The 25,544-nt window shown below is 43.5% G+C and overlaps 1 protein-coding gene across 2 annotated transcripts in view; it reads left to right on the forward strand.

The window, feature by feature from the left end:
* Positions 1-1,730: 1,730 nt before the first annotated feature.
* The window catches only part of CWH43 (cell wall biogenesis 43 C-terminal homolog), a gene marked incomplete at its 5' end in the record, with an annotated part of 49,093 nt that continues 25,279 nt past the window's right edge, over positions 1,731-25,544 (forward strand). Inside the window, 11 exons of one of the 2 annotated variants that reach the window (XM_080919579.1) lie at positions 1,731-1,773; positions 3,163-3,354; positions 5,041-5,161; positions 6,110-6,264; positions 7,756-7,957; positions 9,276-9,364; positions 11,310-11,567; positions 14,612-14,737; positions 16,971-17,050; positions 22,478-22,583; positions 24,310-24,445. In XM_080919579.1, coding sequence (XP_080775705.1) covers positions 1,731-1,773; positions 3,163-3,354; positions 5,041-5,161; positions 6,110-6,264; positions 7,756-7,957; positions 9,276-9,364; positions 11,310-11,567; positions 14,612-14,737; positions 16,971-17,050; positions 22,478-22,583; positions 24,310-24,445 — 1,508 coding nt within the window. The remainder of the gene's footprint in view (positions 1,774-3,162; positions 3,355-5,040; positions 5,162-6,109; positions 6,265-7,755; positions 7,958-9,275; positions 9,365-11,309; positions 11,568-14,611; positions 14,738-16,970; positions 17,051-22,477; positions 22,584-24,309; positions 24,446-25,544) is intronic. The other variant, XM_080919580.1, reaches the window with a different exon arrangement.

The raw sequence follows: 25,544 nt of genomic DNA on the forward strand, positions 1-25,544 counted from the left end.
AGAGTCAGTTTTCTCTTTCAGTGCTCTGGATCCCAAAGATGGCCTCAGGTGGTAAGACCTTTATTTACTGAGCCCTCTCACCAGCCTTTTTCCAGTCTTTTGAAGCAAAAATATTTCCATTTTTTGTTGGTTTATTTTTATTTATTTTTGAGATGAAGGTTTGCTTTGTGGCAAAGGCAGGCTTGGACCTCCTGGGCTAATCCTTCCCACCACAGGGGCACACTGCTGCTCCTGGCTGAAACCTTTTCAATCTCAGAGGCTGTCCATTCATGTATCATTCTCTTTTGTCTCTTATGCTTTTGATGCTGAACTGAGAATCTATTGCTTAAGCCTTAAAACCATGGAGACCTACTTTCTTTCTTTCTTTTTCTTTAAAAGCATTCATGATTTGATACAGTCTTTGGTCTTTGTATTTGTTGTGTTTCTGTTGCTGTGCTAAACCATCACAGAAACAGTCAAGGAAGAGTTTATTTGGTTTTCCTGTTCCAGAATGAGAGCCCATCAAGGAGGACTTGTATCAGGGAGGCCAGAGTGAAAAACCCAGAAATCATGAAGCAGAGAGAGCAATTAGCATGCCCAGAGAGGTTGTGAGCTCTCAAAGCCCACCCCTAGCGAGGCACTTCCTCTAGGACGGCTGTACCATCCCCAAAACAGTGCCACCCACTGGTGACCAAGTATTCAAATATCTGTGCCTGGGAGAACATTTTCATTCAAACAATGACAGAGCCTGAGTTGGGTTTTGTATATATATATATGTGAGGTAGGGGTTCAACTTGGTCCTTCCTACTTGGGTAGTTAATTTTCCCTTGGTCATTTGCTGGAAGAAGTCCTCCCCCTTGTTTAATTGTTTGATTAAGGTTGTAAAAAAAATCACTTGATGCCTGATAGGGTTCTAGAGGCTCTATTTTATTTTGTAAACGCATCCAGCTATTTCTGTGCTCAAGGTTGCTGTAGACTTGTAACAACGAGCATTTTAAGCTATTTCTTAAAATTTAGGCACCCCGCCATAGTTCACCTGCTCTGTTATTTACGATGTCTCCCCCTTTCGTTGGTTTCCGGGATGCCGCTGACAGTTCCTGAGTTGCATTTACCGCCAAAACTAAAATCAGTTAAGGGATTAGGCCCGGAGTCACCTTGGTCTGAAGAAGATGGAGGCTCGCACTACTCTCTGCTCAGGACTGAGTCTCCTGCTCTCTTCCAGACTCTCTCCCAGCATCTGAATTCCAACCTGCTCACCCCGACCGATTCTCTGGTCTCCATCTCCTAAATGCTGAGGACTTTAGGTATGCACCACCACAGAGTGTCTATGCAGCGCAGAGGATGAGCCCAAAGTCGGGTCTCTGCGTGGACTTAGAGATTAAACGATGACATCACCTATTCGGGTCTTCCCCTTCCTCCCGGGCGGGTGGGGAGCGCTCCATCTTCCATGTGTTCTCTCTTAGGGGAGTGGAGAGTGGGATGGGGACCAGCCGACTTCGGGCTGGGTGGCAGGTTTGGAGCGCGCAGGCTGCAGTAGGGTGGCACTTCCCCAGCCTTGCCGAAGGCATAGGTGGCGTCTGGCGGGGCGGCGCGCAGGTGTGCCAGGGAGGAGGTGCCGCACCCAGCCAGGACTCAGACCCGCGAGTCACTCGGGGACACCGAACAGGCAGACCCGGAGGACCCCGCAGGGAGCGCGGGGCACACGCGGGACAGGAGGGACGGTCCTCGCGGCTTTCCTGGCGGCCGCAGTCATGCTAAGCCTGTGGCGAGCAATCGCCCTGGAGACATTGCTAGGTAAGTCAAGGCTGTCCAGGAGCACACTGGCTGGGCTTGTTCCCCGCGTGGGGGAGGAGGGTGACAGAGCCGGGAGAAGAGGCCCGGTGCCAGGAATGGAGATGCTTATCGCCCCCAGGGTGGAAGCGAAGGTTCCCAGGCAGCTCCCGCGCCTCCCTGGGGTTGCGCGTGGAGACTTCTCCCTGTGTCTGCGCTGATCTCGCGCAGCCCCGGACCGTGACCTTCAACACCCCCATACACTTTAGTACTGAACTTAACTTTCCCAAGGAAAGGGCACCTGTGTTCCCCAGGGGCTGTAGGTAAGCATCAGGGTAACCGTCTTTGGCTCTGGCTCCCTATTTGAGGGGTCTTAATATACTTAGAAAAGGAAACTTTTGGGAAATGGCTAAGTCTTGCGGTTCACTTGGAAGCAAGCATCGTTTTGGTCTGTGGAGGGCGCTCTCCGGAGAAACTAGAGTTTCTGCGGGCAGCTTGTCTCAGGAGAGATTGAAACTCATTTTTCCCCCTCACTCCTTGGGTGCCTAGAAAATTGCGAGGTGTGAAGTGAGTCACACTGAGTTCCTCCGGAACGCTTGATGTATTCTGAGAACTGTGAGGCGGTGTGACACCTGCAGATTCCTAACCCGCACCTGAGAAGGACTTGGGCGTTTAAGTGGGTTGCTGGGATCTAAGCTCTCTGTGACATTTAGTAGTCAGGCAGTCACTGAACTTTCCGGTTCTCAGAGGTTCGTGTTGTTGGTTAGAAGGGGGGATAAGGTGTATACGTTTACCTCCTGGGATGTGGCTTGTATGAGGAATAAGCTATCTGGTTAAAACCCAGCTCAGCCTGGCACAGGGCGAGCCCCATTGCTGTCGTTGTCACACTGCCTGTCCCACAGAGGTGCTGCTGACTGCACATCTGCTTCATCTCCCAGCCCTGCCCAGCTAGGGCAGGTTTAGGATGGTCTACTCACAAGTAAAAGTCTGTTGCTTAACTAAAGGGCTCCAGGGTGTAAGTTGGGGTAGGGTGGAGGGGAAAGCCACTCCTTCAGTTTTAGGATATTTCTCCTTACCTGTGTATGGGACAAATTAGGTGTGGGTATTTTATCAATCAGTATCCAGAGAGAAAGTGGATCTGTCTTAGATGGTCCAGCCTTTGCCATTTTCCTATAGAGATCATCTACCGGCATAGTTGTGGTTTTATGACTCCATAATCAGTGTTACAAAGAGAAGGTGATAGACTCATACAGCCTGTCCTCCACCCTGCCTGCTGGGGAGGGAACCGAGTCTTACCAACACCCAGATGAAGCCAGAGGCAGGAAATTCGGAATGGATGGAGTGTCAGGCTGTAGTCAGGGATTATGCTATACTAGACTAGACTCACTTTCTCTCTTACACATTTCTTCCTAGGCTATGTCTCCTGGTCTCTCTACCATGGGCTGGGCCCCATGATCTATTACTTTCCCCTGCAAACACTGGAGCTCACAGGGCTGGAATTGTTCGGAGTAGCCTTTCTCTCTCCGGTACTCTTAACAATCCTCCCATTCTGGAAACTCGTCCAAAGAAAGTGGGCACTCTCTCTGCTGAGGATCGTCACCGTAGGTAAGGTCTCAGTGTCTGGGATTCTTCTGTTAGTCAAAGCAAACGGTGTAGACTGTCTATTATTTGAGGAACTGTTAACTTTTAAAAGTCTTTTCCTTACTATCGCCTCAGAAAAATCTTAGTGAAGTTGGAAAACCATACCGAGTCAATTCATTTTTAAAATGTCTATGCCTGAGAAGGAAACACCTAAAATTCACTGGGATAAGGAGTGAAAGGTGCCTTGGAGAACAGGCCAATGGTCACAAGGCTTACAAGTAATAAGAAAGATAGCCAGCCCACTAGTACCATATACGAACTGACTTAGGGATCAGAAACATCAGAGTAGGTGGTCAAACAGCAGGCGAAAACTATTTGAAATGCTATTTCCCATACAATATCAACAAACCAATATTAAAAGACCACCCCCCAAAGACCCAGCAGAAGATATACAAAGTCCCTGGAAAGATAATACAGCTAGTTCTTGAAAATACAATAAAATTGAACCCTCACACTGATTCAATAGGTAAGGTCCTTTGCTGCCAAGCCTGACGACAGGAATCCTGATGTTGACAGCCAGTATTGCCCATCGTGACAGCTAGTAATGGTACTCCCTGTGTTGCTTCATAACAACTCTGAGTGGAAGAACTGTAGAAATAGGTAGGCAGGGGGCTGGAGACAGTGGCTCAGCAGTGAAGAGCCTCTGGCTGCTCTTCCAGAGGACCCCAATTCAATTCCCACCACCCACACGGCAGCTCACAACTGTCTAACTCCAAATCCAGAGGATCTGGCACCCACACTGCTATATGCACTCTTGCCTCTGACATCTCAGGTATTTAAAATTAATCACCATGCAACTAACCATGAAACTAAGTTCCATTTTTAATTTAACTTTTTGACCATAAATATTTTGACTCATTTGGATGGCTGAAAAGGACAGACAATACCAAGTGCTGATAAAAGGTGGAACAATTGAATTTTCACGTATTGTTAATGGACATGCAAGAAATGTAAGGAGCGTAGGTGCTTTGGGAAACTGCGTAGCAGTGCCTCGGATATTAAGCAGAGCTCTCAACCTTCTCATATAGTCTAGAGAAAAATGCAAACATATGTTTGTACAGAAATTGTGTACAAGTGTTCATAGCATTATTTATGAAAGTCCAGACATAGAAACAAGCAAGTGCCTATCAACTAATAAATGAGTAAACAAAATACAGTTTTACAGTTTATACAGTGGAATATTATTTAGTCATAGAAGAGTGAAGGACTAATCTAAATTACAGTATGGGTAGACCTTGAAGACATTATGCTGAGGACAGGAAGCCAACCATCAAGGGCTACATAAGTGACATTTGATGTGTGTAAAACTCCCTAGATAGGAAGGATCCATGGAACAGAGAGGTTAGTGATTGCTAGGGTGTAGGTGTGGGAGAGGAAGGAGAAGGGCGATTTTTTTGGGGGGTGCTGGTGGAGAGAATGTTCTAAAATTAGTGGTGATAGCTTCCAACTTTGAATGTGCCCAAGACTTGTTTAAGTTCTAAATGTTCACATTGTGACCCTTATGTGAGAATCCTACCTAAGTGAATACAGATCAAGGATATGCATTGGTATGTGTTAATTCTGTCTTCTTCAGACACAGGGCTTAGCAACTGCAGACTGTCAGGTGCTAGGGCATGCTCGCCAGCTCACCTCTCCTTTCCCTGTTCGTAGGCAGCATAGCCTCCTTTGAGGCTCCGAATGCCAGGCTTCGGCTCATAGTCCTTGCCCTCGGTGTGTCTTCTTCCCTGATAGTGCAAACTGTGACCTGGTGGTCAGGAAGTGGATGGCAAAGGTATGACTCAGGTCTTCAGTATGACAGACAAACAGGTGTGACTAGTTCCCCGGGGGAAGTGCTGACCATTAGTTTCAGGGCAGTTTTCCCATTCACAGGGCTTTGTAAGAGTCCCTCTTCCTTTTCAAAATGCAAAGGTTCAAATAGTTGCCACCAATCTTATTTTGCTCTTGGTACTAGGGACTGGACCTAGGCATTGAGTGTATTTGGTATTCTTCCTGCTGCTCTGGTGTACTTTCAGCCCCAATAAAGTGTGTGTATGTGTGTGTGTGTGTGTGCGTGTACAGCCCAAAGGACAGCATCCAGTAGTGGATTTTCTTCTTTAAAACTCTTTATAGAGATTTTTTTGTATATTTATTTAATGTACATGAGTACGCTGCTGTGGTGTGTCTGAAGAGAGCATTGGATTATATTATAAATGGTTGTGAGCTACCATGTGGTTGCTGGGCATTGAACTCAGGACCTCCGGAAGAGTAGTCAGTGCTCTTAACCACTGAGCCATCTCTCCAGCCCCATGGAGTCTCTTCTTTTACCGTGTGGATCCCAGGGAATTAAACTCAGGTAGCTAGGTTTTAGCAGCAAGCCTGGCATCTCGCTGGTCCCATGGCAACACAAATTGTAGTTGGTGGGATTTTTTTTTTTTTTTATGTGTAGGAGCAGGGTACAACAGTGGAAGGACAGACCTGGGAAGAATGGAAATTGAGTGTGATCAGGGTACATTGTATGAAATTCCCAAATAATTAATAAAAGTATTTTGTTGGGAAAATTATTATAAGTTGCCTATACTTACCACATAGGCTTGGACTGGACGCTGGAAAGGCTAGGTCAGGGACATCACTGATCACTGGCAACAGGACTGAAGATCCACACTCTGTCAAAGGAATCCACGGTGGATGGGGCACGCTGAATCCACACCTACGGTCTTTCACAAACTACTTTCCCTTCCAGGTACCTCAAAATCTGGGGATTCATTCTGGGACACGTTCTTCTTCTTGTCCTCCGAATATGGTACACGTCATTAAACCCAATTTGGAGCTATCAGATGTCCAACAGAGTGATTCTGTCACTGAGTGTGATAGCCGTGTTAGATCGAATTGGTGCAGGTGAGGATATACTAGGTTTGTTCCGGGATCTTCTTTCTGGTGGCTTCTCTTTCCTGTGCAATAGCACATTTGAAGAAGCATTTCCCTCTGTGGTGGTGCTGGGGGGAGGGGGGAAGAGAACTCTACTAACTAACTTAAGCCCCTAGCCCCCGAAACGAGTAAAAATAGCTTTCCTGCAATAAAACTCCATTCAATTTTCCCTCCTGTTGAATAGTAGTAGATACAGACTGTAATGGGCTGTTATGGAGACAGAAGGCCCCGGGCTCCTTTCCAGGGCACACATGGCTGGTGGAAAGTGAGGGGCGTGTCCATGTGTCCGAGGGGGGTCTCAAGCAGATCGATCCTTCAGCTTGGGTCATTTTCGCCCTCTTCCCACTTCTCAGAAGAGGTCTCCATTCTCCGCATCTCTCTGCCCTGTGCCCTTATTTCCAAACCTCAGACTCTCTGGGTGTGTGAACACAGTGGTGTTCTTCGACTTTCTGTCTGAAGACGTGTTGGGTCCTAGGGGCAGAAGACCCTTGCCACAGCTGATGGTATTGTATTCAATGAATACAGCTCAGATGGCCCCTTCGCTCTGCACTCTCTCGGGTTGATTCTCAGATCCTAGACCCCTCTCTGTCCTCACCAGCCGCTCCTGTTCCTCAGCCTCCCTGTAGCTCTCAGGGATCCTGCTCTTGTCAAAATAACTTTCTTTTTCCCAGTAAAATTCCGGCTGCCGGGTCGCCGGTCCCCTGGTCAGGTCAGGCCGCAGGGCTGCCTTCTGTCTATAGAAGCCTTCAAGGAAGTGTGAAGCATCTCTGCACTAGGTTCTTATGGGGGTACAAAGAAGTTCTGCCAACATTGCCTCCCATGGCCTCAGTTTAGTGTGTGAAGTGCCTTCGATTCGAGTCTCTGGCTAAACAGTGCTTAGGATCAGGCCAGCAGGTCACTTTGGTAAGGAGGTACACTGCCTTCCCGTCAACGTCAGCTTCTCTTTATGAGCGGTGTGATCTCGGACCACTTAGTTGGTCTCTGTGGGCGTGGATTCTAACCTGTAAACTGGGATCAGAAATAAAGCAGACCTCGGAAGGCAGTAGAGTAGGGGCTCACATTGCTGAGGCTCACCAACACACAGTTAGGATCCTGGGTACCCAGAGTGGTCTGTGAGATCCTGTTCTTCCACGAGAAAGCAGGTTTTTTTTTTTTTTTTTTTTTTTTTCCGAGATGTTGCGCTCATGTTGGATAACATTTGCACTCTTGAGGTCACATCCTCTTCTTCCTGCCCATATTTCTCTCACTGTTAGCTTCTCATGAAGTTAGTAGCTTTCTGCAGTTTTACGTGTCAGGTTTCTCTGCTTTCTCCTTACACCACCAGCCCAGAGCCAGCCAGAAATGATCCCCCCATCACATAGCTCGGGTGCACTCATCCTCTTAGGGTGCAGTTTCCCCTCTTATACGATAGGCCTTCTCCATTCTCTTTCTTGTCCTTTTTGTCTGTTTTGTAAATTCCAGATGGTGACTACCGAAACCCCGAGGGGAAGAAGCCCAGTGAGGTTGCCACAGGCTGGACCTCTCTGTCTAGCTGGCTGTTGCCAGGTGCCGCCTTTGGGAGCCTCATGTTTCTCACTCACTGGATCTTTGGAGAGGTCTCCATTGTTTCCAGATGGGCAGTGAGTGGTCATCCTCACCCAGGGCCTGATCCTAATCCTTTTGGGTGAGTTCAGCTCTGTAAGGGTGTCTGCTCAGTACTGGAGGATTGTGGGATAGCTGAAGGAAACTGAGGGCTGAATGGGTCCCCACATCCAGTCCTGGGAAGCTGAGGAATCCCTAGCCTGCGGTGGGATATCACAATATCAGCTGAGGTCATTCTTTTCTCTGGTGCCAGCACTGGGTGTTTGTTAGATGATCACAGCATCACTAGACTCTTCCTTGTGTTCTCTCCTGAAGATGGCAGAAGGGTATTATTTTCCTCATACACTTAAGAGGATTAAGTGGATAATAACCCTGGTGACAGTCCTAAGACAGTGCCTGGTGTATCATAAGAGCTGAGTTTGAGATTAGATTTCAGTTACTTAAGCAATGCTTTGTTGTAGCTCCCATTGCTACTGGATTTTAGTTCAATTATATATATATATATATATATATATATATATATATATATATGATTATATATATTATATATGATTATATATGTGATTATATATGTGTGATTATGTATATATTTTATGTGATTATCTATGTGTGTGTGTGTGTGTGTGTGTGTGTGTGTGTGCTTTTTGTATGCATGTCTATCTGTGTAAAGTGTGTTTGCCTGATGCTCGTGTGGGCCAGAATAGGGTGTCTGATCCCCTGGAACTGCAGCTACATATGTTTGTGAGCCACCATCGGGGTGCTGGCAACCAAACCCAGATTCTCTGCAAGAGCAACAAGTGTGTTAACTGCTGAGCCATCTCTCCAGCCCATTTTAAATTCTTCTCCTGTTAAGTCTTTATAAAAACGATAAAACAATAGAGTAGCCTGTAGTAGTTAAAAATAGATCAAACTGTCACTGTCACCTACTTTAGCCACGCAGACACTAGATAAAAGGAGCACCGAGACAGAACAGAGACAGAGAGAGGAAAACACCAAGACAAACCCTGGCAAAGGCTTTTCCTTTGGTCTTTGGCAGAATCGTGTGAAATGTCAGGGGCTGCGATGAGCCGTAACTTAAGAGCTGACAATTCAGTTACTGCATCTACATGACCGAGAAAGACTATAGGAGCCATTTGTTGGATGTTTGGCTACCTCAGCGTTCTATTTTGCTTTATTTCGGTTTTGACACTGGATATTGATTCTACTGTCTCCTGCATGCTAGGCAAGTGCCCTTCGGCTGAGTGACACCATCAGCCCTCCCTGCATGTTCTGTGGACAAGAGCTCTCATCACCGCTACTGTTGATATCCATGGTGTGATAAGAATGGGTATAGCTAGAGCTAGTAGACACATTTCTGTGCTTGCTTGACTATTTTGCTTTCTATTTTCATTTATTTACAGAGGTGCAGTTCTGCTGGGCTTCGCAAGTGGACTGATGTTATCGGGCTCATCCTGGCTTCGTGGTGCTGGGCTAGCCTGGTGGATGACAGGTATGTGGAACTGACCTGCAAATGCATTGTCATTGCCCCAGTGAGGTGTCTTTCTGAAGAACACCAAGGAAAATGGATATACTATTGCTGGGCTGGTGGTAGCAGCAAGACCTTTAATCCCAGGACTTGGGAGGCAGAGGCAGGTGGATCTGTATGAGATGGAGGTTAAAGAAGGCCACACAAAGAAACCCTGTCTCAAACAACTGATATACATACACATGCACATACATATTCTATGTGACCCAATATGTATGTGTGTATATATCTATACATTATCTATCTATCTATCTATCTATCTATCTATCTATCTATCTATCTATTTATCTATACACACACATACATATACATATATAAAATGTTACATGACTTCAGTGTTGTGTTAACATTGGCTAAGCCACTGCCTGTCATGGACCAGGGAGAATGCACAGTTCCGACCCCGCAGGCTCTGGGAAAGCAGTGGACAGGTATAGACTTTCCCTAGCAGTGAATGTCTCTGGAATCTTTATGGCATCCTTTCTTGGGTCTGTGTAGTTGAAGAACCAATGAACTGACAGACAGCACACAAACAAACAACAATTACTTAGTGCCTGAGCAGAAAAGCTCTAGAAACCACACAGACCCTATGTTTCCCACTTTCTTGCATCTGGATGGTTCTACTTAATGAATATACATCTAGCTTTTTTTAAATGATTTCAATTTTTTTTTGGGAAGGTGACTCTGTGCTTCTCTATTTCTTATTGTTTACTCTTTTATGGTATTATGGGTTGTTTGTTGCAGTTGTTGTTGTTTTAGAGTTTTTAGGGGTAGTTATGTTACTAATATGAGATACCTCCTTTTTTATTTTATATGGGGACATAGTGCTAAGAACTTGCCTTTCAGAACCAGTTTTATTGTGTCATGTGAGTTTAAGGTTTTTTTTTTTTATTTTTGTTCAGACTTAAAAAGCCTTTAATTTTTCTCCTACCACCTAGTCACTAGTTTACTCAAGATAGTTCCAAAAAACACATCAAAGAGCAAACTTAGTTTTGTGTACTGTTTCAATGATTAGATAAGGTATTGCTTGGGATTTTATGCCACACAGAAGTGATGGCAGCCTTCAGTTTATCAGTGTTATAGAATAAATTAACAGATATTTCCAGATTTTATTATTATTGTTGTTGCTGTTTTTAATCATTACTACCCCCTCTCTCTCCAATGTGCTTTCCTTCCTTGTTGGTCATTTATTTATTTATTTTTTTAAAAATTGAACAACTTTATTTTAAAAAACAAAGATAAATGTAAAGATTTTAAGCAGTTTTTCATAAAAGTATATGAGTACATTTTTGTCAGTACTTGATCTTTTTAAAGGTTTGATAGTAAGCATTAAAATCTTACTAGTTACAATGAGCATAAAGTACATGTAAAACAAGATATAACCTGGAAATAGTCAAAGTTTTCTTGGTGTGTAAAGATTAAGCATAATGGTTTTTCATTTTCTTTCTTTTTCTTTTTCTTTTCTTTTTTTTTTTTTTTTTGGCCTTTGTTTTTCTTGAACTTCATATAGTCTGAGTTGTTTCTGGGGTGTTCAGAGCTTTCTGGGGTTAGTATCCAATTATCAGTGACTGTATATTATGTCTGTTCTTTTGTGACTGGGTTACCTCACTCAGGATATAATTTCAATTTCTATTACCTCAAAGATTGTAAGGCTGCAGTGCCCACTCCTACCCCTTCCCAAAGAATGAGCATTGGCCTGAGGTTTGCTGGACGTTCAACTTTTAGGAGGGCCAGTGCCAGGCTGTGGCTTTGAGCAGATGGCATTAAGCTGCTGCACCTTGCTTTGCTGGGGATCGAACCAGTGGCCCCTTCAGGTCCTCTCGGGCTATCACCTGCTATGAACTGGGCATGCCAGGAGCTTTGCTGTTCTCTTGCCTGACATATCATCTTCTGCGTTGTTCCTTACAAACAGGAGCAGCTTCAGCCCTGGGTCTCCTTTACCTGCGCACATGGGCAGCCGCTGTTTCTGGATGCGTGCTGGCCATCTTCACAGGGTCTATGTGGCCTCAAGTACTTGGACATCTTGTGAACTCAGGGACAAACCCTGGAGGAGCCATGGCCACTGGCATGAGCCTTTATGTTTTCCAAATATTTTTCTGTGCCTGGTGCACGGCGTTTAAGTTTGTTCCTGGAGGCGTCTACGCTAGAGAAAGATCTGATGTGCTGTTGGGTGAGTACACTCTAACAGATCTTGTTAAAGAAACTGACCCAAGGTCTCTAACACCTGCCTGGACTCAGTGCCGTCTATGATGTCTGAAAAGAAACAGAAGGACAAGGACAGTCCATGTTCTTGGTGAGACAGACTCCGGGTAAGGAAGACCCAGAGGGATGTCAAAACTGGAATGTTACTCTAGTTAAGTACACTTCTACAGCGCTGATGACTCGGCTGGCCTTTAAAATGAGAAAATGAGTGCTGTGAGCATTTAATCCCATTGTTTTGGAGGCAGAGGCAGGTGGATTTCTGTGAGTTCATTTGGCTCAGCTTATATGCCGAGTTCCAGCTTGGCTAGGGCTACATAGCAAGCCTGTGCCTCAAATAAACAAGCAAATGAAATGAACTAGTTGAGGAAAAAAATGTCTAAATCATAGTAAAGCCTGTGTATAAACATTAGTGTTATGAACTCACCAAAATTCAATGTTCATAAGCTTATTTCACATTAATAAATGTTATTTAATTATAATTAATTATTATAATTAATGTGATAAATGATTGATTTAATTTAACTATGATTCCTATTTTAGTATTTTATCTTATTATATATATATTTATTATATATATATTTATTTTATATATGATTACATATTTACTATATAGTAAGTATAATTTATTATATTATTTAATTATTATATAATAAATGTTATAATAATCAATATGTTAAAAGATATTTTTCTGAAAAAAATGGAAATTTTGATTTATAGCAGGTATTCAGAAAACCAAACATTGTCAACAGTTCCCTCTCTTCCTTCTTTTTGTGACAGAGCCTTACTTTGTAGCCTAGGCTGGCAGGAGTTCACTCTGTTGATCATGCAAATTCTTCTTCTTTGGCTTCCAAAGCGCTGGGATTATGGATGTGAGCCATTAGAACTTCCTACCTCTTTAATATCCAAGCAAAGCCAGTCCTTTCTCAGCAGAACCTTAGAAAGCTGGGGGGCGTCTACCCTGACAGGGATCCGGTTCTGGCTTGTTCACACTTCCAGTTTTAAACTTGGCCATTTGTTCTCACAATGTCATTTGCTGTGCACGGACTATGCCGCTGGCACAGTGCCAGGTGCCGGAGAGGAAAAGCACGTGTTCCTGGCTACCTGGAAGGCTGCTGGGATGGGGGATGGGATCAAACCTAGGTAAAACAGTAAACAAATCCTTAGGTCATTTCCAGGGCCTGAGTACCTGATGGCAGAGGTGTGGCTTCCACGAACACTCCACTTCAGGTCTCCAGCCACTGATGTCACTTTAAGCAACCTAGACACCTGCCAGGTTGCTTTGCAAAGACTTGGAGCAGGATCTTTGAGAATTCCTATTCCATTCTTGGCCGGAGCTCTCACTTCCTTAGAAGAACTTAGAGCCATGGTCTCCACTCCACACAGATTCTTCTCCACCTCCCAACCCACCCAGCCTCACACACACACACACACACACACACACACACACACACACACACACACACCATCAGAATTCATGGAGTCTGATTCGTGTTGGCATGTGACCTACCCGAGCAACACTCTGCTGAGGAAATTTGGTTTCTCCTTCTCCCAGTAGATCTCACTTAGAATTAGCTTCTGGGTAAGGCGTGGAACTTTATGCTCAATTTCCCGAATTTTCTCTGCAGGTACCTGGCTTTGCAAACTCTTGTGGTTTCTTTCAGGTGGGTCTGCTCTGTCGGCCTCTGCTCTCTCCGGTGTCCTGGTTTTTCTTTTTTTTTCCTTACTCCAGCTTGCTCAGGGTGGAGGATGGGAGGAAGAAAGAGCTGTGCGGTGCCTGCCTTTGCTTCTTTGGACCTCTGTGACTGAGGAACTTTGATGGCTCGATCTCCCTGCTCATGGGACTGGAAACTGCTTTATTTTAGCCTCACGCAAACGAGAGCCCTCCTTCTCAAGAGTGGTGTGTGCTAATGGGGCAAAGAAAGTTGGTAACACTGAGTAGGTTTCTACAAAATATCTCCACTCGTTTCTTGAGAATTTTATACAATAGATGTTGACTATATTCTTCCCCTTCCCTAAGTCCTCTGGGATCGTCCCTCACCTCTCCACCCACTGAACTCCATATTTTTCTCTCTATGGACACAAACACAATCATGAAAAAGGCAAACGAAAAGTGCTCAAAAAGACCAGGAGTCTGATTTCTGTCAGCCAGCTACTCCCAAGCATGCAGCCTGCCTTGGTGTGTGGTTGCCATACCCACTGTCACTCCATTGGGAAAAGCTGATTTACCCTCTCCCCGTGGCAAATGGCTTCCTGGTTAGTGGTGGGACTTGGTGCCCACTTCCCTGTGTGTGCTGGTACTTCACCTGGTTTGAACCTGTGCAGGTCTTACCTGCTGTCACCATCTCTCAATCAGTTCTATGGGATCTGAGAAGGGCTGTCACAATATTTCCATCCCCTCTTCTGCATAGCTCCTGAGCACTATGAAGTCTCTGATTCTCTGTACGTTGTCCGGTGTGGGTCTCCATTAATTAGCATCTTCTACGAGAAGAAGCTTCTATAATGAGGTTTGAGTGAGGCACAGCTCTATATACGGATAGAGCAGTATGTCACTAGAAATTGTTTTATTGCCGTGACCTCTTAGCAGAGTAATAGAAGTAGGTTTTGCTCTAGGGCCCATGACTTGTCTAGTTTCACATTCTTGGCCTCAGTGTCAGATATAGGCTTCATGTTTGTGAGTGGGTCTAAATTTAAAAAAAGAGAGAGGAGTGGTTGGTTACTCCTGTAGCATCCCTGCCACTATAGACCAGTGGGCATGTGTTACAGCTGTGTAGCAGCTGCATTTCTCCATGTTACACTCTGAAAAAGCATCGAGTGCTCTTAGCCACTGGGTCTTTTCAGTCCAATCTCCCGGTTTTTAAAGAATTAATTTTTATGATACTGGGCACTAAACCTAGGGACTAATGCATGCTAAGGAGACACTTGCCACTGAGCTATACCCATCCTTCTCTCTCTCTCTCTCTCTCTCTCTCTCTCTCTCTCTCTCTCTCTCTCTCTCTCTGTCTCTTTTAACAGGAACCATAATGGTAATTATTGGATTGAGCATGCTGTTTGGACCTAAGAAAAACCTCAACTTTCTCCTTCAAACAAAAAACAGTTCTAAAATGCTCTTGAGAAGCAGTGAAAAATACATGACACTTGGTAAGTATAATTTTACTCACTTTTACGAAAGTTTGGTGTATACATTTTTTTCCCTTCTTCCCTCCCTCCCTCCCCCTCCCTCTTTTTCTCTTTCTCTCCTTCCCTCCCTCTTTTTCTCTTTCTCTCCTTCCCTCCCTCTTTTCTCCCTCCCTCCCTTTCTCCCTCTTTTCTCCCTCCCTCCCTTTCTCCCTCCCTCCCTCCCTCCCTCCCTCCCTCCCTCCCTTCCTTCCTTCCTCCCAGCTTCCCCATCCCCTTTTCTTCTTTTGCTATACAGGTTCTCTTTATATAGCCTTGGCTGTGCTGAAACTTGCTATGTAGCCCAGGCTGGCCATGACCTCACAGAGCTCCCTCTACTTTTGTCTCCCCAGTGCTGGGACTAAAGGTGTGTACCACCACGCCTAGCTCATGTTCTAGATATTCTCTAGCATGGGACTTAAGAGGATCATGAAGCCATATTTTTCTGCTGTTGTCTTCTTGCCTTTCTCCTGGTTCATTAAAATGCATTTAAGCAAATCCCCAAATTCTGTGGAATTTCAACCCTAAATAGACTGTGTGGTTTTATTTCATTTCCTTTTTTAAAAAATTTTAAAATTTATTTTATGAGTACACTGTAGTTGTCTTCTGATATCAGAGGAGGGCAACTGATCCCATTGCAGATGGTTGTGAGCCACCATGTAGTTGCTGGGATTTGAACTCAGGACCTCTGGAAGAGCAGTCAGTGCTCTTAACCGAGGAGTCATCTCTCCAGCCCCGCCCCAGCCCCCTAGTGTCACAGTTTTGGAAGGTTGAGGAATCTTTGGGAGGTGTGACGGAGCTGTAGGAAGTGGGTCTTGAGGAATGGACCATAATGTTGTGGCACACGTGAATAGTGGTTTCTACCTTTAAAAGTTTGAAGCTTTACCAAAGGACACAAAATCTTATTGTAAAAGAGATAGGCCACAGTTGAAGCTATAAAGACCCTTGAAATATCTCTAAATGGTGTGTCATGAGTACTTGCACCATTAGGTAAAACCTGTCATACATGTCTCATCATATTTAAAATGAGATTTTTCTCAGTGTGTTTCGTGTCCACTGCTTCAAATGTCACGTGTGGAGATGGAGTTGTCTACACCCTGCTTGGGAGTCCGTGGGCTCTTCCATGCTTATCAATTATTTTTCTTGTTCCCTTTCCTCCGTCTTTTTTAATGCTAACTGGTTAGACTGAGCCTTCTTCTGGTCTTTGTGTTTTTAAGTGCTTCTGTTTTTTTCTGCCTCTGTTTAATCAAAAAAAAAAAAAAAAAAAAAAAAAAAAAAAAAAAAAAAAAACCCTCAGAGAATACATATTTACTTATCTACTCAACAAGGGGGTGGGACATGTGTAGAGATGACAGAGGACAACTTAAGAAAGTCTGTTCTTTTTCCACCATGTGGGTCTTGGGGATGGAACTCAGGTCTCCAGTCTTGGCAGCTTAGCCTTTATCTAATGCGCCATCTTGCTGACCCTGACCTCTGGGCTGCCTTTTGTCTTAATTCTCCAGTCAGCTTTGTCCAATGTGGTCTAAATCTTGCCCGTTTACCTTTTCTCATTCATTAAGTTACATATTTTTATTTCCATTTTTGAAATTTATTTTAGTGTGTGTGTGTCTGTGTGTGTGTGTGTGTGTTCACTAACATGTATGTCTGTGTACCTTATGCATGCCTGGTGCCCATGGAGGCCAGAAAAGGCTGTCAGATCCTCTGGAAAGAGAGTGATAGGCAGTTGGAGCTGCCACGAGCTGTGGATGAAACTTGGGTCCAACGCTCTTTCCTAAGTCTATCTCCCCTACATTTTTATCTATGAAAGTCTGCTTTATTTCTTTACGAACTTCCATGGTTATTTTGTCTTTAGACTTAGATACCCAGCCATTCTTTGGCATGCCCTCTTCTTTTTAAACACACTAGGCATACTTACCTTATATTCTAATTCTTAATTTTTTTGACATCTAAGGCCTTTGTGTGCCTGGTTTATAAGGACATCTTTTCCTGCCATTTAGTGCCCACAAAATATTTTTTCTTGTACATTCTATAGTTTATTTTTACTTTATGTTATTGCTTTTGGAATGTCTCAGGGAATAGTCTTTAAAGGCCTGGGTTTAAAGTGTGAGTTATGTATATATGTCCTGCACAGACTCCTTGGTCAATAGATATAATTTTGAAAAAAGTTATTTAAAATTTTTAGTTTCTTTTTAACAATTCTTTCTTTTTTGTTGTTTAGTTTTGTGGCTGCTTGTTGGTGTGGGGTTATTGGGATTAGGACTACGGCACAGAAACTATGAGAGAAGATTAGGCCAAGAGGTAAGTAATTAACATTTTTGAAATGAAGTTTTATTTCCTATCTATCTATCTATCTATCCATCTATCTATCTATCTATCTATCTATCTATCTATCTATCTGATTTACTTGTAATTTTAAACTTTTATTTGACAGTGTTTTGACACTTGGCCTCCTTTCTCTCTTTCTTTTCCCTTTCTGTTAAATATTTTTACTTAGCATATAAAGCACTATGTTTCATGATGAAATTTGCATGCACATGCACATATTATGCATATTCACTCCCATTACTTATTTTTTGTCCACCTATCTTATCTTTGGATAACTTTTTCTCCCCACAGTTCTCCTACTTTACAGTATATATCTATTTCAATTATAAATACGAGAGAAAACAGGTGGTGTTTTGTAAATGAATCATTATTAATATAAATGTAAACGATAAATTAATCCGGTGACTGTATTTCTTCACTTTATGTTTGTCCCCAATAACTACACAGGTAAACGAACATTTATTTAAAACTGCACCTCAATAGCTGAGCAAATTAATGATCTACCATTACTTTCTAATCTGGTTACCTCCCAGCCCCATCCCACGATGCTTGTGTATTAGTTAGTATTGGTCTGGTTCTTTGGAGCCCTTCTTTATGGCTCCAAGTCTTCCATCCTGCCAGCTGACCTGTATCACCCTCTCTCCCCTCCCTCTTCCCCTCTTTCCCCCTCTCCCCCTCTTTCCCTCTCTCTCCCCCTCTCCCCCTCTCTCTCCCTCTTTCCTTCTCTCCTCTCTCTTTTCTGTGGTTGGCAGATGTCCCACCTTATTCTCTATTTGACTCAGCCATTGGGTGACCAGCATTTATTGACAAGGCAGATAATAAATGGTAAGAACTGTTTGCACAAACGTGAGGCAGGAACATTTAAGCATTACAATGCTGTGTCCAGATTGGAACAAGATATAAAGGCAGAGAAATCAGCAGCTGAATAGCATCAGGGTAAACTTTACACAGTGCACAAAACATATTGTCCTGCAACATTTATTTTTCTGAATCCAGCTTATTTCACTTAACACGATGGCCTCTAGTTGTGTCTGTTTGCGTGCAAATGGCACGATTTCACTCTTCTTTTTGGCTCAGCAAAACTCTATTGTGTGTTTGTGCAACGTTGTCTTTACTCATTAATTTACTGGTGGGACTCTTGGTTGGTTCCAAGTGTTGGCTATTGTGAATACTATAGCAGTAAATGTGGATGTTCAAACATCTGTGCTGTGCCAACTTAGATCCCATTAGGTAGACAGCCAAAAGCTGTATAAGCTGACTCTATGGTGCTTGTGGTTTAGTTGTTGTTGTAGATGTATTTACTTTTGTTTTGTGTATGTGCTATGCCTGTAAGTATCTCTGTACAGCATGTGGGTACCTGGTGCCTACATAGGTCAGAAGAGGTCAAAAGAGGGATTCAGATCTCCTAGAATGGGAGGTTGTGAGCCGACACGTGGGCATTGGGAATCAAACCCAGGTTCTCTGTAAGAACGGTTAATATTCTTAGCTGCTGAGCCATCACCGCAGCCTGGTGGTCCCAGTGTCTGACCTCTACACTGACGTCCTAGTTGGCTGTGCTACTTGATGTTCTAGAGTCTTCTCGTTCTCCATCTGTGTTCTTGTGCGTTTTCTGGACAGCAGTCATCCTCACAATATAGCATTCATTAATTTGAATTTTCCTGAAGGCTAGGGATGTTTAAAGTTTTTCCTTACACTTATTGGTCACTTACATTTATTCATGTGAAGAGAAGAATTAGTTTGCTTCATTAACTCACTAATTGCTGGGGCAATTTTGGTTTGGCTGTTTAAGTAGTTCTGAGTTCTTTGTGTAGTATAGATACTAATTTTGTGTCAGATATATAGCCAGAAAATGCCTTCAGTTCGCTGTTTGTTTCTGTTGCTATTTTTTTTAATTATTTATTTTATGTATGTGAGTACACTGTCGCTGTCTTCAGACACACCAGAAGAGGGCATCAGATCCCATTACAGATGGTTGTGAGCCACCATGTGGTTGCTGGGAATTGAACTCAGGACCTCTGGAAGAGCAGTCAGTGCTCTTAACCACTGAGCCATCGCTCTAGCCCCTTCTGTTGCTATTTCTATGTCACTATTGTGACTCAGTGGTAGACCTGGGTGCAGTGACCTTAAGACCCTGGGTCCCATTGCCTTTACTCTTCGGCTGCTCATAAGATGGAATGACTAAGCAGCTTGCTCATGCTTTTCATGTGCACTTGGTTTTCCATTCATGGCTTAATTAATAGAAATTGAAAAAGGAGAAAGGAATTTGTATTTGATAGAGTGCTGAAGATGTGACTATGAGCATCTTCTATTCAAGAAAAGTCCCAGGAAAGAAATCTTGGTTTTGTAAGTGATGCATATCTTGTATGTTGGCATGGTGTGAACATTTTATTGTCCTTCGCTTTTTGTAACTTTAGACATTTAGATGCTTGCCCCTAGAGACAGAAGCAAGAAGTCATCGCGAGGCTATGCTTTCCATCCGTTCTGGTAAAGAGATAATTGTATTTCACAGTGCAGCCCGAGTTGCAGTTTGAGGTAAAATAGAATTTGAGAGTTATTGCTGAAACTTAGTAATCTGTACTACCAGGAAAAAATGGATTCATATTCAGTAAAAAAGGTATCATAAGGAAGGAGACCGCTTTCATGCTTCTCTGGCTCTCCTCCCCTCCCCCTCCTACTCCTCACCCCAGAGTCCTGCTCAGGACCCAACCCAGGCCTCACCTACTTACCTTTTCTTAGTAAGTAACTAGTAATAAAGCATCAATAAGGCACTTTTGGATACCCTTCCCATGTCAGTTATCACTGTTACAATGTCCTCTCCATACTGCCTCTTATGCCCAGTGCCAGAGGTACAGAGACCGGAGAGGCTGGACAAGGTCTCCGCTATCCCTCACTTCGAATTCTAGTGGATAAAGATGGTATTCATGAGAAAAAAAAATCTCTGGCCGTAGACCTGGCAGCCTCTTAGGAAGCGAGACTGTAGAATGTAAAGTTAGTGTCTGGGTGGTTAGGGAAGGTTCCTCTGACATTTGAGATGAGACTTGATGGAATTCAGCTGTGATGCAGGGAGGAAATTTGTATGAAGGATTGAGGGACAGCCAGCTTAGAGTGTTTGACATGCATCTGAGAGACTGATGTGATATGGAGTGGAGGCTGATGCAGGTGCAGAGGCTGAGGAGGGCCTCATCACACAGGGTTCACTCACCACAGGGAGACACCTGTGAAGGATAAAGAAGAGATTTGAAACATGGCTGCTAAAGTCAAAGAAAAAAAATGTAGGAGGCCTTTTGGTGGTCCAAGAAAGAGGTTTTCTGAGTAGAGTAGTACAGAGAAGTGTAGGGATTTAGAACACACGCACATTCACATGCACACACACTCACACACACACGTGTGTGCTCACATGCATACATGCTCACACATGTACATAAATATCACACAAACAAGCACACACATACACACATACTCTCATGAATATACTTCCACTCTCACACATATATACATATACACATATACACACACGCAGGCATGCATGCTGCACTCACATGCACACAAATATCATACAAATATGCATACACACATACACTCAAGGAAATACTTTCACTCACATGCATACACACATGCATAAACACATGTGCATACACACACTTAAACACATGCATGCACATATATACATGCACACACAAAGATACACAGACACACACACATGCATACAAACACATTTAAGACAGTGTCTCTGGGTAGCCTTGGCTACTCTGTAACTTAAAGAAATCCTTCTGCCTCTGCCAAGTGCTGGAATTGAAGGCTCTTGTCATTGCTGGGACAAAACACTTGTTGGAACAGGCTAAAAGAAGGATTTATCCCAGCTCACAGTTTCAGGGGAGGGGAAGCATTGGTTGGGACTCTCTGTGGTGGTGGGAGCTTGCTTGGTGACCTGTGACATCTGGACACATCAGGAACATAACCTCATAATCCGTGCCCTTACAGTCCTTCACCTGCCAGTGTGGCTACATATCCAAAATGTTCCACAACTTCTCAAATCAGCACTCCGACCTCCCCAGACACTAGTTTAAGCAAATGAGCTTTGGAGGAAATTGGCATTTAAGTCACATCCTTGAGGGAGGTGGTTTTTCCTTATTTGCTTGCTTATTTGAGATTTATCTTATTCTCTCTTTTTAAAAAAGATTTAATTTAATTTATTTATTTGAGTACATAGTTGCTGTCTTCAGACACACCAGAAGAGGGCATCAGATCTCATTATAGAAGGTTGTGAGCCACCATGTGGTTGCTGGAAATTAAACTCAGGACCTTTGGAGGAGCAGTCAGTGCTCTTAACCACTGAGTGATCTCTCATGCCTCAGATTTATCTTATTCTTAATTACATGATTGTGCATGTACCTGCCTGTGTCTGAATATGTGCGATTGAGTACAAGGGCCATTACAGACCACAGGCATTGGATTCACCTGGACCTGAAGTTCCACGAAGTTGTGAATCAAAGAACATGGGTTCTGGGGTCTGACCTTAGATCCTCAGCAACACCAATACACATTTTAAACCATCAAGCCCTTTCTCTATCCCTAGGCATTTAAAAAAATCAATTCTCATGCATTTTTTACAGTGTCATTGCATATTATAAAACCCCAAACAATATGGTTGTGCCTATGTTTTTAATTCCAGCTAAATTGCTTGCAGCTTACTTTTTTTTTTTTTTTTTTTTTTTTTTTTTTTGAGTTTTCGAGACAGGGTTTTTGTTTTTTAATGTAGCCTCGGCTGTCCAGGAGCTTCCACTATAGACTGGGGTTAGCCTGGAACTCAGAGTTTGCCTGCCTCTGACTCCCAAGTGCTGGGATTAAAGGGGTGCACCACCACTGCCTGAATTGTTACTTTTATTGTTTTACTTGAACACTTGCTTTTTTTAAAACTTAAAACCATCTTTATGAGATTCATTCCCAACTTCATCTGTTAAGGCTGCATAGGGTTCTGTTACATGTACATAACCTCATTTGCTTATGATTTTTCTGTGGTGGGACTAATTTATAGGGGATAAGTAGTATCCTATGCATCAACACACACATATGTCATATCACACACACACGCATACACACACACACACACACACACACACACACACACACACACACACATACAGAGCTACTTTAACAATGATTATTAGAAACACTTTCCAAACATTTCTCTGAGCAGCCAAGTTTGAGCTACAAGATCACAAATTTGCTTGTGAGGATCATAAGGTAAGCTCCTTATATTTTATGAATTAAATCTGGGCAAAATGCCTATGGGGTTTTCTTTGCTGGGATGTGAATTTTAATAGGAGAGAGGCGGAGAAGGCTGGGACCCCAAACTTCCATTGATCACAGTTACACAGAATTGTCACCTCAATTCCCCAGGCACCAGCGGAAGTGGTCTCGGCTGCCATCTGGCCTTTTAGGTTTGGGTATGATAATGAAGGATGGTCCAGTCTAGAGAGGTCTGCTCAGCTCCTCAAGCAGACGGGTGAGTCCTGCTGAAACTGGCTGTAGATTCTGAGAAACCACTGTTCCCTTTATTCTATCCATAGGATTGCTGTGTGTGCGCTAACTTCCTAACGAGGCTTCAGTTGGTCAGGTCTATAATCCTGCACCACAGCTGTCCTTTGGAGCAATCGGTCCACTGACCTTGAAAAGCCTAGCCTACTGGCTTTTCAAGATTCATCTCATGCCTTTGTTGTTAGAGATGTTCCTGCCCTTGCCATCTGGGGATCTACTGCTGGGGACCGAGAACCTAAAAAAGCAGAAAGAGTTGAATGTACGGTGAAAATTGTTTTCAGGGTCTAGAGAGAGGATGTCTCAGTGGTTAGGAGCACTGACTGTTCTAGAGGACCCAGATTCAATTCCCAACACTCACGTGGCCACTTATACCTGTTTGTAACGCCAGTTACAGAGAATCTGACATCCTCACACAGAGATACGTGCAGGCAAAACACTAATGCACATTAAAAAAAAAAAAGAAAAAAATGTTTTCATAAAACCTTAGGGCTAGTCTTGTCTCTGTGCCCTTGGGGAGTTTTCTTTTATGAAGCATCCCAAGGCGTGTGGGGATGTGGGTCTGAACACTTCATAGTGCGTGCATCGGGATCGTAAAGGACTAAGGGTTCTGTTTGTTCTGTTAGGTGTGTGTGAACACACACAACTAAGGTGTGTTAAGGAAGCACACCTCCTGAGACATATTTCCGGGTCGTTTTGAGCACAGTGCTTTTGTCCTTATTAGAAGGCTCACAGACACATCAGTCCAGAGTCTAAGAAAAGCTGCTAAACTCATGTTTATACCAATACCGTGGATCTTTTAGCCTTGAACTAAAATGTCTTTGTGGGGTTGGAGATACGGGTAGAGTGCTTGCCTACTGTACGCAGAGCCCTGGGTTCAGTCCCCACCGCTGAGTGAAGTAGGCATGGTGATGTGTACCTGTAAACTCCAGCACTCTGGAGGTGGAGATATGACAGAGGTTCAAGGTCATCCTTAGCTACATTAAGAGGCCAGCTTGGGATAATACATGACACCCTATCTTAAAAACATAAAAAGCCAAATGTACACCATTTTATGGTTTCTGAACATACGTTGTGAATTTGTAAATGGCACAAAGATTATTTAAACTTCTGGGGAAAGTGTCAAGACTATTTTAAAACTAGTGGGGCAGTGGTGACACCAGCCTTTAATCTCAGTACTCAGAGGCAGGGGTAGGCAGATCTCTGAGTTCTAAGCCAGCTCAGTCTACAGAGCAAGTTCCAGGACAGCCAGGGATACACAGAGAAACTCTGTCTCAACAACAAACAAAGGAAAAGAAAACAAAAAGCAAATCAAAAACCATGAAATAGTAAAAAGTGTAGAAAAGTCACACTTTTCTCCTTCCTTAAAATGTCCTACACCTTAATTAAATTCTAAGCACCCAGCACAGATTTGAACCATATTCTTGTGAAACATAAGAATGATTTGTTTTGGGGTTTATGAGTAAAGGCAAGGGTCAAGAATAACATTTTGCTGGGCATGGTGGTATGCATCTGTAGTCTGAGCACTTGGGAGGTAGAAGTAGGAAAATCACAAGTTCAAGGCCAGCCCTAACTACCAAATGAGCCCTTGCCTCAATAAAACATAACAATAACAAAACCCATAACGTTTATGCTAATTGCCTTTTATAGTGTTGTTTTCTTACTGGCTGCTTTTTGGTCCCCTTTCCCTCAAACAGGTGCAGATTTTATTACTATTTTGGAGAGTGATGCTTCTAAGCCCTATATGGGGAACAATGACTTGACCATGTGGCTGGGGGAGAAGCTGGGTTTCTATACAGACTTTGGACCAAGCACCAGGGATCACACCTGGGGGTGAGTGGAACTTGGGGACTGATGCCAAGCAGAGACATGGAGAATAAACATCTGTGACTTGGGCTGGGATGTTGACACTGTCCTGTGACAGTGTCTCAGTGACTCAGTGACAGGGATGCAGGGAACTGTTAACACTATGCATAGCCATGAATTTTCACAGTGGTTCCTGAGGGCGGGACATTACTGTTTCTTCATATAGATCAGCCCTTCAAGATTGGGGTGGGGGTCATAATGCTGGACCTGTCTGATATTTTCAGGTAAGCTATAGTGTAGTGTAAAAGACAGGAACACAATTGGCCTTCCATATCAGCTTCTTTACTCCTGGATTTAAACAATTTGAAACTGAACATATTTGAAAAAAAAGTTTAGAGCATTCCAAAGAGTGGGGCTGGAGAGATGGCTTAACACCTATGGGCACTTGCTACACAATCATGAGGACCAGAGTTAAAATCCCACCACACATAGCAAACTGGGCATCTCTGCAAATACTGGAACTTCAGTTCTGAGGGATCTGACTTCCTCTTTTTGCCTCTGAGAGCACAGACGGGCGCACCCCCACCCCAATAAATAAGTAAAAGTCTTTAAAAAGTAGAAAGTTTCAAAAAAAGGTAAGACTTGAATTCACCACTCATTATGTACTATATTGAATTCAAGTATAAACTTATAAGGTAGCCTAGAGATGAGTTAACACACTCAGGAAGACAGGTATAGATTGTATGTAAATGTGACATGATTTTCCATAGGACAATCATCTGAACATGTGTGTTTCTGTGAGCATCTTGGAACCAGTCCTCTTCAGAGACTGAAGCACAACTAGAAACATGTTCACAAAGAAATAAACCAGTCTGAGACTGTGATACTTGCTATTCCGGAGGAAAACAAGCTGCAGAGAGAGAGAGAGAGAGAGAGAGAGAGAGAGAGAGAGAGAGAGAGAGAGGGAGGGAGGGAGGGAGGGAGGAGAAGGGGTGGGGAGTGGAGTGGGTAGTGGCCGTGGGATATTGTTACAGAAACAACACAAGCCAGGTGGGCTTTTCATTTTATTGATGCTGCCATTTTCTTGTCTCTACGGCATTTGCTACAATGCACCTGGTACTGTGAT

Source organism: Micromys minutus (assembly GCF_963924665.1).
Source record: "Micromys minutus genome assembly, chromosome: 1".
NCBI classification, from domain to species: Eukaryota; Metazoa; Chordata; class Mammalia; order Rodentia; family Muridae; genus Micromys; species Micromys minutus.